Source organism: Balaenoptera borealis (genome assembly GCF_965194805.1).
Source record: "Balaenoptera borealis genome assembly, chromosome: 20".
Lineage (NCBI taxonomy): Eukaryota > Metazoa > Chordata > Mammalia > Artiodactyla > Balaenopteridae > Balaenoptera > Balaenoptera borealis.
The window spans coordinates 38,276,476-38,296,934 of NC_138879.1; the positions used below are offsets into that span (position 1 = coordinate 38,276,476).

The window sequence follows — 20,459 nt, forward strand, 5'->3', positions numbered from 1 at the left end:
TCATCATGAGGTCACTGACATACTTAATAATCTTTCCATATTGTTGTTGTTATTCAAACAATAAATTTCTAAGATGGGACATGTTCTTTTTTGTGGACAGTATTTCTTGACTCCTACTTTTTGCTTAGTTGTGGTAAGTTTGAATTATCACAATTCTACTACTATGTTCCGATTCCACATTCCCACAAAATTATTTTCTGCATATGACAAACAATTCAGTGGAAATATTCTAACAGCAAATGTGATGAACTCATATTTATATATTACTCATCTACTGAACATAAACTTCACTTGGTTTCTTTTATTAGCATATCAATATTTTACTCATAATTAGCATTCAAATAATAGTCCCTATTATGCAAATCAAAACTATTATTGTTTTGCATATGAATGATAATCACAGACGAAAACTTTTCAACGTGCTCCTAGTTTTTCAAACTGACATCAATATCTGTTTGGTTTCTAATATGCAAAACAAATTGAAATTTTTAGAGAATTAGTCCTTTGAAAATTTATCCTTATTATCGTCTGTGTATCCTGTCTCAAAAGCTTTCTTTTTCCACTTCTCCATGCAAATGTGGCTTCTATAATCCAGCAATGAGCTCACTTTTTTGACAAAACTTTAAAATAATTTTTTTTTTAATTCTTAAAAAGTAGAGAGGAAAGGAAGAAATAGCTAGTACAGTACTATACCAATAACATGCTTTCTTTTAATTTGTAATTTCCTCTTTTGCACATCTGCTGGGAGAAATGACAAGCTTCTTTTTTCTAGAAAACAAGTTAAAAAGCAGATATACATAAAAGGAAAGACTTGTACAGAGTAGACTGTGGCTTGAGAACTATTTATGCAGCATCAGAAGACTAAACCAGACTCTAGCCTGGCCATAAACTAAACCCACGCCCCAAATGAGGTGCCAAGCCACAAAAAGCATTTGCGTCATCTGGGAATACAAGGAAAAGAAGGACTTCTAATTATAGGGCCTGGAAGCGGAAGCCTAGAGTGATTAGCTGTTTAGGCGCTCCTGTATGTTTATCTGGAAGCTTCCTCTCCTTCACTCTCAACCTTAAATTTGATAGATGAGCGTTAGCATTAGAGGGTGGGGACTAAAGCTGCTGATGGTACACGGTGTTCTCCAAAATCTGAGGTAGCTGGAGACTGAACATTAAGGCTTTTGCGGCCTCATAAGAACATAAGTCTTTTCAACTGGGCGTCAGCTGGTTAACCCGAAAGGCAAAATTAAAGAGTAGCAAACCTTGACTGGGCATATGCTATAAAATCTTGGAAACATGAGTAGGGAAGCCTTTTTTGCTATATACTATTTATAACACCTACCTAATTATATGGTTCTTTATCACATACACACATATGAACTGGAAGACAAATTACCAGCTATTCACACTCTCTCCAAAAAGAGACATATACTGGGTCATATAGAAATCTTTACAGGAACTCAGATTATTATCACTCATAAAATAACTGTATGTTTTAGTATTAACTCTTGTGAATTTAATACTTCCCCATCAATACTTATACAGATGGAAACTTAAAAATTATTAAAGTTTGTAATCTTTAAATGTCCTAACATCTTCATTTAAATAATTATTTTCTTCCTTTCATTTTGCATCATGAAATTGTTAAGCTTCTAAAGACATCTTTGGCCATATCCAATAGGTAAATATTCTAGTATTCATTACTTTCAACAGTTTATTCATCCAACAGACATAGAGGAAAAGTGGTAAATGTCTATGTATACCCTTATTGTTCCAAGTGGCTGGATATATTTCTTGTCACAAGCCAGAATAATTTTTAAACTGTATTAACCTTTACTAATGTGTAATTTATATAAAACACACTCATTTAAAGTGTACAGTTTGATGACTATGACAAGTATGTATACCTATGCAGCTACTACCATAATCAAGATAGAGAACATGTGAAAAAACTCCCTTGTGTCCACTTGCAGTCCATCCCCGCCCCATCGCCTGGCCCCAGGCAACCACTGATTGGCTTTCTGTCATTATGAATTAATATTGCCTACTTGGGCATTTCATGTAATGGAATCATGTAATATTTTGCTAAACCTATTCACTACAGGTAAGAGTAGTCCGTGCACTTATTTATATTATTGAGTAGTGTTCCATTATATGGATATATGACAATTATATATCCATTAAGCAGTTGATTCTTGTTTTTGGCTGTTGTGGAGATTCAACTACAAGTCTCTCTGTGGACATACGTTTTCATTTCTCTTAGGTGAATATTTAGGAGGGGAATTGCTGGGTCATACGTACACTTAACTGTATATGAAACTGGGAAAATGTTTTTCCAAAGCGGCTGTATCATTTTACCTTCCCGTGAACTCCATAATTTTGCAACATTTGGTATTGCCGCTCTTTTTAAATTTAATCACTTCAGTGAGCACTTGGTTTCTTGTGGTTTAAATATGCTATGTTCCTTGGTGATCAGTGATGTTGGGGTGCTAAGTGGCTATTTACATATTTTCTTTTGTGACATGATTGCTCAAATCTTTTGCCCATTTTAAATTGTTTGGTCTTTATTTTATATACATTAAAAGTATATTTATATTACATTATAAAATACATATAAACTTATATATGTATATATTTATCTCAAATATTTTCTCCCAGTTTATGGCATCCCACTTCATTTGCTTAACCGTATGTTTCCCAAAAGGTTTAATGAAGACCAATCTGACGGTTTGTTTTTTTGGTGTCCTATCTAAGAAATCTTCCCCTATCCCTCCTGGGTCACAATAATATAATCCTTCTGTTTTCTTTTTAAAGGTTTATAGTTTCAGGTTTTAAGTTAAGTCTATGATTGATTTTGAGTTAAATTTTTGTGTATGGTGTTAAAGAAAAATTTATTTTTCCCAAACGGATATGCCAGGTGTTCTAGCACCATTTGTTGAGAAAACTATGCTATCCCTAACGAATTACTTGACACTTCGGTTGAAAATCAAAAGACCATAAGTGTTTGATCAATTCCTGGATTCTATTCCATCCATCTATGACTATATTTACCCAAAACCATCTTTTCTACATTACTGTAGATTTATCAAGTAAGTCAGAAATTTAGGTAGTTTCAGTTTTTAAAATTTACTCATCTTTTTCAAGATTGATTTAACTATTTTAGATCCTTTGAATCTCCATATAATTTTAGAATAAGCTTCTGTTGATTATTTTTGGTTTAAACACTCACTTTTAATAAAGCTAACTATTAGTGAACAATATTAACACAAAACACTCATAGGATATCAAAGCACAACAGTGATAAAACATTTTTATGAAAACATGGTTTTCTACCATAATTGAATTAATGAGTTTTCTCACCATATAATTAATTGTAACAGCACAACACAGAAGGTCACTAGGATGGCAAAAATGTAAAATTTTTAGATAAAGCAGTTACCTTGGGAACATTCTTATGTACCAACACAATGCTACCATCCTCAAAGAAAAATTATATACACAGATACAGATAAACACACACGCACACACACACACAGCAATACTAAATTAATGTCACAGACAATCATTGCTACAAGTTCATAATAAAATACATTTCAAGGGCTTCCCTGGTGGCACAGTGGTTGAGAATCTGCCTGCCAATGCAGGGGACACGGGTTCGAGCCCTGGTCTGGGAAGATCCCACATGCCACGGAGCAACTAAGCCCGTGTGCCACAACTACTGAGACTGTGCGTCTGGAGCCTGTGCTCCACAACAAGAGAGGCCGTGATAGTGAGAGGCCCACGCACAGCGATGAAGAGTGGTCCCCGCTTGCCGCAACTAGAGAAAGCCCTCGCACAGAAACGAAGACCCAACACAGCCAAAAATAAATAAATAAATAAATAAAAGTGAAATTCTTTAAAAAAAAAAAATACATTTCGAATTGAGGTTAATAGGATTTTGGTAGACAGATCAGTCTGCTTAGAAGAGATATTTTATGTATTAAGACTGTAAGATATAAATTGAAAGGTAAATTTGGAAATTTAGGAATTTCCAAAGGAATGCCATTTGATGTACTTCACAGATGTATGAAAGAGAACTTTAAAATTTTCTGGTTGGAGTTTATACGTGTGTGTGTGTGTGTGTGTGTGTGTGTGTGTGTGTGTGTGTGTGTAGATATATATATAGTTAGAAATTCACCAAGCTATACACTTAAGATTTGTACAATCTGTACCATATAACTACAGTTCAATAAAAATGAAGACGAACCAAAACAATAACAAGGGTGAGGGAACAAAATAACATTGGTGGTTTTATCTACAGTGAAAGAAGAGAGGGAAAAGATAAAGATGCTAAAGAGAGAAGTTAGAGAGTTAAAACACTACCCCTATGGGGGAAAGAAACACACTAAAAAATAAAGAAAGAACATAGCAGTCATAGAGGGATGTATAAGAAATACAGATACATAGTGAGGAGGCAAGAAAGAGGTCTACAAGTCTCAGATGTGCAGCGTGGCCAAATGAGTGGTCAAAGCACCATTATTCATGAATTCCACTGTGTATATATGAAAATATAACAGATTTAATTCAGGGTTCTAACAGGGGAGATCAGAAACCATGTAACACATAATGATTAGATGGAAGATAAAATTTGGTCATCACTTAACACTTTTATTTTGGGTATATTTGCAAACATAGCAAATATTAGAAAATAGATCTATATCTATATAGACAAATACAATAGCTTCTTAGCCCATCAAAAAGATATGATTTGAAAAAAGAGAGACCAACAACAATAACAAGAACAATCAAAAACTTCCCATGAAATAATGGCGGTATGGGGTTGGGGGGAGTGAACTTAGTTCATTTTTAATTAAATAATAATTTTATTTTTTCTATGCTATTGGTAAGACTTTGCTAAGACTTTAAGATTATATTTATTAATTTTGAATAGACTGCTGCTTTCACATTTTCCTTCTCATCCTCCATTCCTGCAACCACTCCCATCCTTTCTCACAATAGGTACCCACCATACTGAATTTAATATATGTCCTTTGAAATATGCTTATCCTTGAAAGAAATACTTAAACTGTTTTCAGAGCACTGTTCAAAATATTGAATAAAAAAATATTTAATATATGGCAAGAATATAGACCAATCTGAAAGAGGAAACTGAAACAAGCCTGAAGCTAGGGGAGGGCCAGAGCATTCTAGAAGAGTGGAAAGGAGAAGGGACAACAATATTCAAGTACTTAACTGTTTTAAAGTTGTCCTTTAAAAAGTTTAATTCAACCTTGGCTACTTTGCCTGTATGTACTTGGTTATAGATATCCTTCTTTACCTTCTTCAAAATTTAATACTGGGTCTATATTGTTGTTGTAGCTCTAGTGTTACAGGCATATATATTTACTTCACGTTTTTACACAGTATGCCACTGTATGCATTCACATCTTTCATTAGTTCATTCAGTATTAATTGAGCATCTTTGCTGTGGCAGTGGTGGCAGTGAGGGAGCAGGGCCCCTCCTTACTAATGGACATCCAGGATTCCAGGACTGGATTAGTACTTTTGTGGGCTCTGGACATTTTTGCCTTCATGGACACCCCCCCACCCCTCCAGGAAAAAAATATTTTATGACTACTGTTGTTGGTTTTAAATGTGTATTAAGGCATTCTGTCAACCTAAAAGTTTATATATATATATATATATATATTTGCATTTAAAAGGAATGAAACGTTTTGGTGGGACCCTAAAATTATTGTGGGCCCTAGGCATGGTGCCTACTGTACTTTATGGCACATCAAACCTGAAAAGTTTGACTCTCATACAAGCCCAGTGCCACAATGAACAGAGCGAAGACAACAAATTCTCCAAGGAGCAATCCATTACATGAGTAAAAGACATCACTTCACAAGATGAAAAAACAGGAGAGTAACTACAGACCTCTAAGGGAAACATCCCCTTGTTGGTGGGGTGGGGGGGGCAGGGGGTGGCAATAAACTCTTCAAGCTGCTTTTGCATTGTTAATGATATAGCATGACTGACTTACAGTAATAAACCAAAGCTGTCAGATGAGAGGAAAAATCTAAAGCCACATAATTCTATAAATCTACGAGGCATAGACGTTAACAAAAAATCAAGACAAGGTACTTTTCTGACAACTTGCTATGATCAATGGGGAAAACTGTGCAAAAAAGAAAAATCCAACTTTTTAAATGATTAACCTGAGACCACCATCACCTTTTGATATATAGCATTTAAGTAACCAGAAAAATTTCAAGTCTGTTAAAGATGCAGTCAAGCATCCAAAGGGGTACATGTTTAATCTACTTTACTAGAGACCCAATGTTCATTTTCTTCTTATTAATGGATGGAAAAGCAATTTCCCTGCCAAGGAAGGGTAATTATTTAAAATGTAGATGTGTTGCCCTTCACAGCTCTAGGCTACTCAGTTGGCAGAAGTAACGCCTCTGGAAAGCAGATCAATTATTTACCGAATTAAAGACAACAGGTCTGTTTGAGAAACGTCAGGCTGATTGCAAGGAGTTGAGAATTTCTTCCTTACATTTTTAATTTCCAATTTAATTAATAAAGAAATACATATCTTCTTTGGTGTCAAATGCATACAATTAATAATATGCCAATCTAGTGTACCAAGTCACACAAATATGATATAGTTTCCACAAGATATTTTAAATTTAATTTCAATATTAATTACATGTGATATGCATCTGCATTTAATACAACTGGCATCATGGAATAATCCCACAATTGAGGGAGGGAGACAATTCTTGTTGAAATCACAAATTGGAAGTAAGTTGGTTTTATTCAACAAATGACTAATTACATTAAATTAATGCCTTATCTCTGCCCTGCCAGAGTTTTCCCATAATTATAATGATAGAAAATGACAATTAATTAATGTAATTATTCAATGTGTACTTACTCACTATCAACTATGTGAAAATTACCAGGCTAATAATACCTGAGGACGAAATAAAAGCTTACCTCTAACAGAAAACATGCTGAAAGGATACTCTTGATGGATATAAATAAAAACTAGGATGAGGGAGGTTAATAATAATGAAAACAACAACAACTGATACTTCAATAAATGTCTCAGTATATTTTACGTATTGTTTTAGATGCCAGTATAGCCCTCATTTTGTTGATGAGGAAACGGAAGTACTGTGAATGATCCAAGCAGATTAAGTAGCTTGCCTTATTAAGTAGCAGGATGAAGGGGTGACATGATATTTTACATAGGATCAGGTAAGTCTTCCCAAAATGATACTTAAGATGGGATTCAACAGATAAATAAGAGCCAGGGAAAAGAAGGTTCCAGGCAGAGGTAAAATGATGTAACATGTTTAAGGAGCTGAAAAATAACTAGAATGGCCAAATATGGGAAGAAAAATGTTGATCAGGTTGAAGCAGTAAACTTGTACCAGGCTGTAATACTTTTTGACAATACACTCAATAATAAGGAAGTTGTTGAAAGACGGAAGTATCATTAACATTTAACATTTCTTACAAAATATGTGAATATCTTAAAATGGAAGTAAACATGGAGTATGATACAACAATAACAGTTGAACAGAATAACCTAGAATTGGGCTGTGATCAAACAAGACTTTCTAAAAACAAGAATAACTGAACGATTCTCATACATACTGTTATAGAGTAAATGTTTGTATAGCCCCAAAATTCCTATATTGAAATGCTAAAAACCCAGTGTGGCTATATGTGGAATGGGGGGTGAGGGGGGTGGTCTCTGTGGAAGTAACTAAGTTGAAATGAGGTCATAAGGGTGAGGCCCTGATCTGATAGTATTAGTATCCTGGTAAGAAGAGACACCACAGAGACAGCTCCCTCTCTCTCTCTCTCTCTGTGGCTCTCTCTCTCTCCCTGCTCCCTTGTACCAAGGAAAGGCCATGTGATGACACATCGAGAAGGTGGCTATTTCTTAGCCAGGAAGAAACACCTCAGTAGAAACCATCAGCTAGAAACCTGATCTTGGACTTCCAGCCTCAATCACTGTGGGAAAAGAAATTTCTGTTGTTTAAGCCACCGAGCCTATGGTATTGCATTCTGGCAGCCCGAGATGACTAATACATGTACACAGGTTATTGTCTAAACCTAGTATCATAGAGAACATTTTACATGTCAAATGACCAGTGAGCAGGATTTTGGGATGGATTTATAAAATCAAAAGAGGCTATTGTTCTTGCTCTATAACAAACTGATGAAGAACATAATAAAGTTGTAAAAAATACTATTTGAAAGTTCAATAAGTAAAAGTAGCTGCTCTCACCTTGAGCAGAACAGCAGGAGGAAGAGGGGTCCAAGATAGGTGAGGATAAGGAGAACTCAGCAACCTTTTGAAAAATTTTCAATGGCTCAATTTGAGCTGACGTGACAGATTAGAATACCACCCCCACAAAAGTACAACTCTGTACCCAACTAATCAAGAGGATTAAGATTAATAATGCCAAAAGCTGTGAATAAAGAAAGAGAGCTGACAGTTGCTGAAAGAAAAAATAACCACTGAACTAAACTATCATATCTAGTTGACATATTCCTCAAAATTATGAGCAAAATACAGATACTGTCAATCAAAAAAATGCTTTAAAAAAGTAATCTTGGGCTTCCCTGGTGGTGCAGTGGTTGAGAATCTGCCTGCTAATGCAGGGAACACGAGTTCGAGCCCTGGTCTGGGAAGATCCCACGTGCCACGGAGCAGCTGGGCCCGTGAGCCACAACTGCTGAGCCTGCGCGTCTGGAGCCTGTGCCCCGCAACGGGAGGGGCCGCGATAGTGAAAGGCCCGCGCACCGCGATGAAGAGCGGTCCCCGCTTGCCGCAACTAGAGAAAGCCCTCGCACAAACCGAAGACCCAACACAGCCAAAAATAAATAAATAAATAAATAAAGTAGCTATTAAAAAAAAAAAAAAAAGTAATCTTTATCAGAGAAACCAGAAATAGCCAACAGAAGTATGTTATTGAGGAAAGTACAAAAGCAATTCCATGGAGGAAGCATAATATCTTGAAAAAATTATGAAGTAGATGGGGCTTCCCTGGTGGCGCAGTGGTTGAGAATCTGCCTGCTAATGCAGGGGACACGGGTTCGAGCCCTGGTCTGGGAAGATCCCACATGCCGCAGAGCAACTAGGCCCGTGAGCCACAACTAATGAGCCTGCGCGTCTGGAGCCTGTGCTCCGCAACAAGAGAGGCCGCGATAGTGAGAGGCCTGCGCACCGCGATGAAGAGCGGCCCCTGCTTGCCACAACTAGAGAAAGCCCTCGCACAGAAACGAAGACCCAACAGAGCCAAATAAATAAATTTAAAAAAAAAAATTATGAAGTAGCAAAGAATAGGGGAAAACCATGACCTAAACCTGGTCATAAACCTAAAATAACACAAAGGGGATCATAAATTTAAATATAAATGTAGGGACTTCCCTGGTGGTCCAGTGGTTAAGAATCCGCCTTCCAATGCAGGAGACACGGGTTCGATCCCTGGTCAGGGAACTAAGATCCCACATGCCACAGGGCAACTAAGCCCACGTGCCACAACTACTGAGCCCATGTGCCACAACTAGAGAGGCTGCATGCCCCAACTAATGAGCACGCACGCTCTGGAGCCCACACACCACAATTAGAGAGAGCCCTCACCACAACAAAGCCCTCATCCCACATGCTGCAACAAAGATCCTGAGTGCTGCAACTAAGACCCGACACAGCCAAGAAAATAAAATTAAAAAAAAAAAGTTCACAAATGTACAGCATAATCCCAAATTTACGAATAAAAAATTATTTAAAAAATTGGGCTTCCCTGATGGTGCAATGGTTAAGAATCCGCCTGGCAATGCAAGGGACACGGGTTCAAGCCCTGGTCCAGGAAGATCCCACATGCCGCGGAGCAACTAGGCCCGTGCGCCACAACTACTGAGCCTGCGCTCTAGAGCCCGCGAGACACAACTACTGAGCCCGTGTGCCACAACTACTGAAGCCCGCGCGCCCTAGAGCCCATGCTCCACAACAAGAGAAGCCACCGCAATGAGAGGCCCACACACCACAATGAAGAGTAGCCCCCACTCGCCACAAATAGAGAAAGCCCATGCTCCGCAATGAAGACCCAACACAGTCAAAAATAAATAAATAAATAAATAAATAAATAGAAAAAAATGGATTTCACAAAAAGTAAAAAATTTTGCTCTGCAAAGGACCCTATTAAAAATACAAAAGGAAAAACTTCTTACTGGGAAAAAAGATTTCCACATCACATATCTTACAGAGGACCTATATCTAGTGTATATATATATATATACAAAATAGAAAATGATGAGACTACCAAATGCTAGCAAGGATACAGAGAAACCATGTCTAGAGGATTAAAGGAAAGTATGAGAATAAGGTCTCACCAAGTAGGGAAAATCAATAAAGAGATAACATTATAAAAAGAAACAAATAGAAATCTGGAGTAGAAAAGTATTTACAATAACTGAAATGAAAAATTCAATAGAGGGGCTGGCTCGAAAAGCAGATTTAAACAGCAGAAAAAATCAATTGAGAGTATCCAGCTTGACAAAAAAAGAACGTAGAAAAATGAACAGAGCCTCTGAGATCTGTGGGATACTATCGAGGAGGTGAATCTACAGGAGTCCCAGAAGGAAAGAAGAGGGGAAAAGAGGCAGAAATAATGACTGAGAAGTCCCAAATATCATGAAAAACATTTAGGACAGTGAAGCTACTTTGTATGATACTATAATGGTGAGTACATGTCCATATTAATTTGTTAAAACCCATAGAAATTACACCACCAAGAGTGAACCCTAATGTAAACTGTGGACTTTGGTTGATAATAATGTGTCAACATGGGTTCATCAACTGTAAGAAAATGATCAATGTGGTGTGGAATGCTGTTAGCGTGGGAGGTTGTGGGTGTGGGCCTGGGGGGTGGGGGGGATGGGAGAAAGGTGGAATACGAGAGCTCTCTGCACTTTCCAGTCACTTTTGCTGTGGACCTAAAACTGCTCTAAAAAATAGTTTATTAATTTTAAAAGAAGTTCCCTAGAAAAGGTTGAAAATACAATAGAAAATATACGCATTGTGTATCTAAATAATTGAAAGCAACAAACTTCCACCACCCATATTGAATCTGCCTAGATCTAAGCATGATGCCTCTCCCGTTCTTCTAACCAAAACATAAATGTTGCCATTAAAATATTTGTTTTAATTCAGGACTCAGTCACAGCTAATAAACAAGAATGGGAAGGAGAAATTGAAAAACAAACTGAATGCAGCTGCTGAACTGAAAGTTCCACAGCCCTATTTAATGGTATCCCTTCATTTCTTTTCTGACTAGGTCCCATACAAGGCTAAACTGCATGCCACCCAGTCAAACAATCTACATTTTCTCCTTAATTCACTTTGCAGTGTTATTCCATCATGCACATTGTTTTTAAAATTTCTCAGGAGGTGGACAACATTCCTGGTTTGTTCTTGAATTTTGATACACAGGACATGGTAGTAATTCTGGCAGCTAAAAATATGCCTCTCTAAATAAAAGTATAACAGTGATACATATATACAGGGAAACCAGTTAGAGAAAATCAGGTTTAAAAACAAAAAACAGGCAATCAACTTTTCTTATATGTTTTGTTTCACTTATTTTTTTAAGTGAACTTCCCTATGCCCATTAAAAGTACTTCAACAAGCACTATTGTTATTATTGGTCACATTACATACCAAATGAAAATGCCTTTAACCAAATAGAGAATTATTAGAGGGTTAGTTAAAACTTGAATATAAATAAATTTTGAAATATATATTGGATACACGTAAGGAAAAACTGGGGTATTACTAGGGGATTTACAAAGTTACATTTTGAAAAGGTACTATTTAAACAACAACAAAACAAGTGTTATGGCAAGGGCCATTTAAATTAGATGCCTTTGTACAAAATAGCAATTAATGAAAGTTCAGAAGCTAACAGAAATAACTCAGCCAGAGAACAGAAAAGTGCCTCATCTTATAAGTAAAGTCATAGAGAACTTAAATTTTGATAGAAAATACATTTGATCTCCCCAAAATATTTTAAGTATTACATAAAAAATTACAAGGAAAAAAAATAACTACTAAGATATTCATGCATTTACAAATGGCAAAGAAGCCTCTTGCCTCAAATATTTCATATGTCTGTGTGTATGTCTGAATCCAAGAGTGTTAGGATAAAACGAGGAACGTGATACAGAAACTAGACAAGCAAAATAAAATGTCACCTAGTGATAGGAGCTGGATAATAGTCAGCAGCCATAGCTGAGTGCAATGCCTTTCTCTAAGATGTTGTTCAGCTACTGAATAGCTAAAATAAAATCAAGGTTTTCAAATCATTGAGAATTGAATATTTTATGTACACACTTGTTCATACTCAAACAATAAAAGCCATATTCTGAATGGCAAAAATACTCAGAGATGAACAGTAAATAACGAAGATGAATTGTAAGCAACTGCACGAAATCTGTGTCTACCAGCTTCTATAAAAGATTTTGCAAACCAATGTTGTGAGTGCTTGCTGAATTATGAACCCTCCATTTAATTCAAATTTTTACACAGATACAAAGCATTTTATAAAATTTTGCAGAAATGATGACACATTGAAAAATAAATCTGCCACATAACAAACTGATGAGTCCACTGTATAGCCTCTGCTTCAAAATCTATGTCAAATGTGCCATATTTTTTTTGCCTCATTCATTCAACTAACATTAATTTATATACCAGGCACTGAATCATTATTTCCTAATCATCTTTTGCTTCCAATTTAGAACTGACTTCCTTTTTAAGAACTTTCTCCAAAAGCAAAAGACCAAGTTAATATTCACCTCCTAGCACTCCGTCCTTACTCCCCAAAGGATTTATCTTCCTTTTTTAAAAAAAGTCCCTATGCCACCAGCAGACTCCATGGGTAGGGACTGAACCAGGCACTGTGAATGAAGTCTAGCTTCCAATGTGTTTAGTTTAAACAGGTGAAATCACACCAAGCATGAATGGGCTCATAAACATTTTAGTGCCATGAACCTTTTCAGCAATATGGTGAAGCCTACGAACCTCTCTCTTAGAATAATATTTTTTTAAAGACAAAGTCAAATACTTAGGGTTATAAAAATTGACATGTGGTAGAATATGTTTTTATTAATATATTAAAATAAAGGCTCTACCATGATTTTGAACCATAAGTATTATTTAGAGAATTATATAAATAACATCAAAATGATATGAAAATATCCATTATTTCTATTACAAACTCAAAAGCAAGCTAGTATTTCAGTGGTTTATTGTACATATTCATAAGTGAAAGAAATTTTCATTACAGGTTAAAGAAAATAAGGATGTAATTTTTTTTTTTTCTTTCTAGGTTCACATACTGTCTAAATATTACCCATGGACCTCTCAGACCCAGGTTAAGAAGCTCTAGTTTAGATTCAAGAAGAACTGTAAGAGATCCTAAAACTCATAAAATAGTTCTCATAAAATTCTCTTCCCTCCAAGAAATTACAAGATTTGGTGTGAGACCAAATTAAGAATACAACAGTACAAGAATGTCAATTTATATGTACTGAAGTGTTACATAACACACCAAAGGAAAGATCCATCAAAGAAATAATTGATAAGCTGGCTTTCATTAAAATTAAATACTTTGATTTTCAGAAACCATTTCAAGAGAATGAGAAGACAAATCACAGACTGGGAGAAAATACGTACAAAACACATATTTGATACAGGAGTGTTATCCAAAATATACAAAGAAACCTTAAAACTCAACAATCAAAAAATGAACAAACCAATTAAAAAATGGATGAAAGATACAGACAGCTCAATAAATAATATATACAGATGGCAAATAATGTATGATACATCCATACAATAGAATATTATTCAGTGCTAAAAAGAAATGAGCAATCAAGGCATGAAAAAACACAGAGGAGACTTAAATATCTGCATATTAGTAAGTGAAAGAAGCCAATCTGAAATGGCTACATACTGTAATATTCCAACTATATGACATTCTGAAACTATGAAAACCGGTACACAATGACACAATGATAGAGGTAACTACAACATTCTTTAAGTTATATAAGATGTTCTGGTAACAATGGAAATTCATAGACAGGAAAAAATACAGCTTCAGACTTCTGAAGCACCCTAACTATGGCAATATGAAATATATATTAATACAAAGGAGATCTGACATAACAGATGGACTATCAAAATGAGCCATACTGGTTACTCCAAGTAGAGTGCTATAAGTGACATAACTTCCAGACTGTTTCTTCAAATTTAACTTAATTCCCACAACATTCAGAACATTTCAATAAATCTTTGTCTTCATTACTTAAATCAATCCTAATGATCAACAATTACTACAAAATCTTCCTCTCTATTGAAAATACCGAAGATAATTGGAGGAAAATCATTCAAAATACTTTATATTATCCTCTTACCATCATTCTTTATCTGAAAAGATGAAAAGAAGGGGGAAAAGATGGGCCTTTCCATCAATTTTACCTAATATCCTGCAGAATAAGATAAAAATGGCAGTCTCTTCAGACCCACCAAGCAAGGAAAAGATTGCAAACTTACAAAGACTGTTTCAGCTCTGAAAGCATAAGAGCAATTTTATCTTTTATTCATAATCAAAGTATTTTAAAAATAAGTCTACTGAAGTGGAATTCCACCACTGGACGTATTAAACCAATTCCTAACTATGAAAATTGGTAAAGAGAAAGTATTACATTTTTGCCCTGTTTTTTGCATACAGGAGAACTATGGTTCATTTATGGTTGATGAGAGAAAAATCTTATTTTAAATAGAATAACAGCAGTTAATCAATGCTGAAAATATGATAGAATTAGAAAAACCACCATTCTATAGCCTTCAATGTAACAAAACTATTTAGTAAAAAGTTGTTTCAGAAATGAGGCCAAAATAACACCCTGCACTTGCTAATCTCCACAAGACAACCTATTTGCAAAATGTAGATGTTTGATGGGTCACTAACTTATTCTTGTGATCAAACATAGTATCATAAATTGCAAGAGAGCCTGATATAATGTGTCTCCTGCTGGGATGAAATGATGTAGACAGGAATACTTAGGAAGTTTAAAAAAAAATCTTTAGGCCTGAATGTATTTAAAAAGCCTTTTAGGGAATAAGGAAAACATTATTATAATGAAAAAAATACGTGACAAACGCAGAATTTGGATAAGATAACTGCTCTGGACACTGAAATTTAGGGGGAAAAAGGTGAAAGTAATAAATTGGATTAAAAGGAGCTAAAGAGACATAAAATGTAAGAAGTAAACTTTAATTAGACCTTGATTTGAAGCAGTTAGAGAACCCATTTTTGAGACAATTGAGAAATTTTAAATTATGACTTGGATATTAGATAATATAATGTGTTACTTTTCTGAATATAATATAATATTTGGCTATAAAGTACAAGAAGGGCCTTATTCTTAGAAAATGTATGCTTAATTTGTAGTGGGTGAAATGCCATCACGTATGTAACTTACATTCAAACAGTTCAGCAAAATACAAACACACACACACACACACACACACACACACACACACACTATATTAAAATGTGAAGCCCTGTTTAATCAGGGTTACAGTACATCTGTCACTGTATTGTTAAAAAGAAACTTGAAGTTACAGAGAAAATGCCATTCACATACATATGTAGTTTCGAATATTGAAGTCCTTGCCTTACTAATAATACAGAAATCAATGCAATTCAACAGCACAGTTTATCTACTATTATTTATCTACTGCTACTACTCAATCACAACTTTGCTCAGCGTAAAACTAATCTTTAGAGGGTTTCTAAATTTTTATTATAAATTCATTCATTCAATAATCACTTACTGAAAACTATTTACTTATCTCATATACACTAACACATATATTTCATATTTTCTATTTTCAAAAAATTGGTTGGAAAACCCATAACATAAATGGGGGGTTGTGGGGGGAAGGACATACCGCTTGTATTAAAAGCCATACAGCACACTGGTTTTTCATGAGCAGGGAAATGGGCCACGATGCCATCACTGTCAGAATCCTCACTCACAAGCACCTTTACAAAAAGGAAGAAGGCAAATGGAAGTTAACCAACTACTGAGCCTGAAGATATACACAGCTACACCACTGCATCCCTGACCAAATAACATGTTTCCGCTACATTTGAAGATTATTCTTGGCAATATAAGGTGAGAATGTCACTTCAGAAATAAGGAAAAGATGTAACATGTCCCCAGCAGATCAGTCATATAACCTCTAAAAACAGTTGGTTAACTTGACTGTACATGACAGAGACAATAATTTCTTGAAGCGTAGGTTCAGAAAAAAACGAAAAGCATAAAGTCAGCTATGCAGAGCTTCATCTACGAACAGGAACAAGAGTTCTTATTGTGTTACGGCCTGCTGAAAAACTCTTGGCCGTGACTGGAACAGAACAGTGAAAAACAACATAAGTTAAATACAAACAAACAGCCATATATTAGAGGAATTATCGAAATATTTTTTACTTAAAATACAAAAGTTATGGGTTTTTGTACTTTAATCTAACTCCTAGATTTTAGATGGACACATCACTTCTTTGAAAATATTACCAAGCAAAAGTATATTGGAACGGGCAGTTTTGTATCTCAAATTTATTCCCCTTAATTTTCTTACTAAGCATACTGAAATACAATTTACATTCCATACAATTTGCCCATTGTGAGTACACTGTTCAATGATCCCTAAGGAAAAAAGTTTTAAAATAACATGTATTCATTTTACAAAGCAAGTAATTAACTCAAGAAACAAAAAAGTTTCACATATCTAATGTTGCAAAGGAAAAACCTACTGTACCAATATTGGATCATGATAGACATAAAGAATTTAATCTGAAGTAATCCAGGAAGTAGTCCTACACTGGCAAAGTTAGTTTTTCTTTTAGAGTAAAAAGCTTTACAGAGGTATAATTTACATTCCATAAAAGTCACTTATTTTATGTTTACAATTCAATGATTTTATACAGTACTACAACCATTACAACAATCCATTATATAGAAACATCTGATTTGTCACCCTTTCCTATCTTAATGCTTTAATCTTCTTGCCTTGTTGTTCTGGCTAGAACCTGCAATTCAGTTAAGCTGCAGACTGATCATTTTTCTGTCTGTAGATTTTTTTCATTACCACTTAAACCATTTTGAAGTATTCACTTCAGTTCTGTTAAGTATACTCATATTGTTATCTAACAGATTTCTAGAACTTTTTCATCTTGCAAAACTTAAATTCTATACCCACTAAACACTAATTCTTCTTCTTCCCTCCTCCCATCCTTAGTAACCACCTTTTAATTTTGTTTCCATGATTTTGACTACTTTAGATATTCAAAATAAAAGGAAGAATTTAGTATTTGTACTTTTGTGACTAGCTATTTCCCTTAGCACAATGTCCTCAAGGTTCATCCACATTGTAACATGTAAAAAGATTTCCTTCTTTCCTAAGGCTGTGCAATATTATTACATTGTATGTATATACCACATTTCTCTTTATCCATTTATCTGACAAAGGACATTTGGATTGCTTCCACCTCCCGGGTACCGTGAATAACACTGCAAAGAACAGGGGTGTGTAAATATCTCTTCAAGATCCTGATTTGAATTATTCTGCATATAAATGCCGAAGTGGGATTACTGGATCACATGGTAATTCTATTTTTAATTTTTTGAGAAACTTTCATACTGATTTCCATAATGGCTACATCATTTTACATTCCCACCAAAAGTTCACAAGGTTTCCAACTTCTCCCCATCTTCTGACAACACTGTTAAATTCTGTTCTGTTGATAGTGGTCATCCTGATAGGTAGGAGGTGATATTTCACCGTGTTTTTGATTTGCTAATGATTAGTGATGTTGAGCATCTTTTCATATGCTTATTGGACATCCCTACATCTTCTTTGGAGAAGTTTCTATTCAAGTCCTATGTCCATTTGTTAATCGGGTTATTTTTTTATTATTATTATTGTTGAGTTGTAGAAACTCCTTATTCATACTATATATTAATTCCTTATCAGTCATATGATTTACAATGCTTTTCTCCCACTCCATAGGGTGCATTTTCACTTGGTTGATTTTTTCCATTTAGACACAGAAGTTTTAAAGTTTGATGTAGCTCCATTTGTCTATTTTTTATTTTGTTACCTGTGCTTTTGGTTTAATATCTAAGAAATCATTGCCTGATCCAATGTCCTAAAGATTTTCTCCTATGTTTTCTTGTAGGAGTTTAATAGTTTCCAGTCTAATGGTTGGGTCTATAATCTATAACCATTTTTGTATATGGAATAAGGTAAGGGTCCAACTTCATTCTTTTGCATGTAGCTATCCAGTTTTCCGAACTCACTTGTTGAAGAGACTGCCATTTCCCCACTGTGAGCTTTTTCCAACCTTGTCAAAAATCTTTCGGATGCATACGCATGGTCTTATTTCTGCACTCTCTATTCTGTTCCATTGGTCTACATATCTATCTTTACGCCAGTATCACATCATCTTAATTACCATTGCTTTGCAATAGGATTTGAAATGAGGCAGAGTTGTGTTGTTTTTCTTTTTCCAAGATTGTGTCAGCTTTTCAGGGTCCCTTCAGATTCCATAAGAATATTAGGATTGTTTTTTCTATTACTGCCACAAAATGCCATAGAGATTTTGATAGGTATTGCATTTAATATCACATTAGGTGCTATGGATATTTTAACAACATTGTCTTCAAATCCACAAGCACGAGATGTTTTTCCCACTTTTTGTATCTTCTTTCACTTCTTTTAACAATGTATTATAGTTTTCAGTGTACAAGTCTTTCACCTCCTTGTTTTCGTTTATCCCTAAGAGTTTGTTTTCTTAAAAAAAAAATCAACAAAATTGACAGCCCTTAATTAGACTAACAAAAAAAGAGAGAAAATTCAAATAGCTAAAATTAGAAATGATTAGTAACGTATTGTTTAGCCTCCATGTGTTTGTATTTTTTACATTTTTTTCCCCGTAATTGATTTCTAATCTCATAGCGTTGTGGTCAGAAAAGATGCTTGATATGACTTCAGTTTTCTTAAATTTACTGAGGCTTGATTTGTGACCCAAGAAGTGATCTATCCTGGAGAATGTTTCATGCGTACTTGAGAAGAAAGTATAATCTGCTGTTTTTTGGACTGAATGTCCTATAAATATCAATTAAATCTATCTGGTCTATTGTGTCATTTAAAGCTTGTGTATCCTTATTAATTTTCTGTTTGGATGATCTGTCCATTGGTGTAAGTGAGGTTTTAAAGTCCCCCACTATTATTGTGTTACTATAGATTTCCTCTTTTAGAGCTGTTAGCAGTTGCCTATGTATTGAGGCGCTCCTATGTTGGGTACATATATATTTATAATTGTTATATCTTCTTCTTGGATTGATCCCTTGATCATTATGTAGTGTCCTTCCTTGTCTCTTGTAACATTCTTTATTTTAAAGTCTATTTTACCTGATATGAGTATTGCTACTCCAGCTTTCTTTTGATTTCCGTTTGCATGGAATATCTTTTTCCATCCCCTCCCTTTCAGAATGGCCATCATCAAAAAATCTACAAGCAATAAATGCTGGAGAAGGTGTGGAGAAAAGGGAACCCTCTTGCACTGTTGGTGGGAATGTAAATTGATACAGCCACTATGGAGAACAGTATGGAGGTTCCTTAAAAAACTAAAAATCGAATTACCATATGACCCAGCAATCCCACTAATGGGCATATACCCAGAGAAAACCATAATTCAAAAAGACACATGCACCCCAATGTTCATTGCAGCACTATTTACAATAGCCAGGTCATGGGAGCAACCTAAATGCCCATCGACAGACGAATGGATAAAGAAGATGTGGTACATATATACAATGGAATATTACTCAGCCATAAAAAGGAACAAAATTGGGTCATTTGTAGAGACATGGATAGATCTAGAGACTGTCATACAGAGTGAAGTAAGTCAGAAAGAGAAAAACAAATATCGTATATTAAAGCATATATGTGGAACTTAGAAAAATGGTACAGATGAACCGGTTTGCAGGGCAGAAATAGAGACACAGATGTAGAGAACGTATGGACACCAAGGGGGGAAAGTGGCAGGGGTTTGTGTGTGTGTGTGTGTGACGAATTGGGAGATTGGGATTGACATATATACACTAATATATATAAAATGGATAACTAATAAGAACCTGCTGTATAAAAAAATAAATAAAACTCAAAAATTCAAAAAAATAAAAATAAAAATAAAATTAGAAATGAAACAAGAGCCATTAAAACTGATGTCACAGAAATAAAAAGGATTATAAGATATATCTATGAGGCCCTCATTGTCCTGAGACCAAGAGAAAGACAGAAAGAAAACTACAAATCAATATCCCTG

The 20,459-nt window shown here is 35.1% G+C and overlaps 1 protein-coding gene across 16 annotated transcripts in view; it reads right to left on the bottom strand.

Annotated features, from left to right (window-relative positions):
* The window catches only part of BCAS3 (BCAS3 microtubule associated cell migration factor), a 569,341-nt gene that overhangs the window by 384,438 nt on the left and 164,444 nt on the right, over nt 1–20,459 (bottom strand). For all 16 annotated transcript variants that reach the window (XR_014238437.1, XM_082372026.1, XM_082372012.1 and 13 more), the window contains exon 13: nt 16,016–16,109. Coding sequence is in view for 15 of the 16 variants with exons in the window: in XM_082372026.1 (XP_082228152.1) it covers nt 16,016–16,109 (94 nt within the window). In the remaining variant the exon portion in view is untranslated. The remainder of the gene's footprint in view (nt 1–16,015; nt 16,110–20,459) is intronic.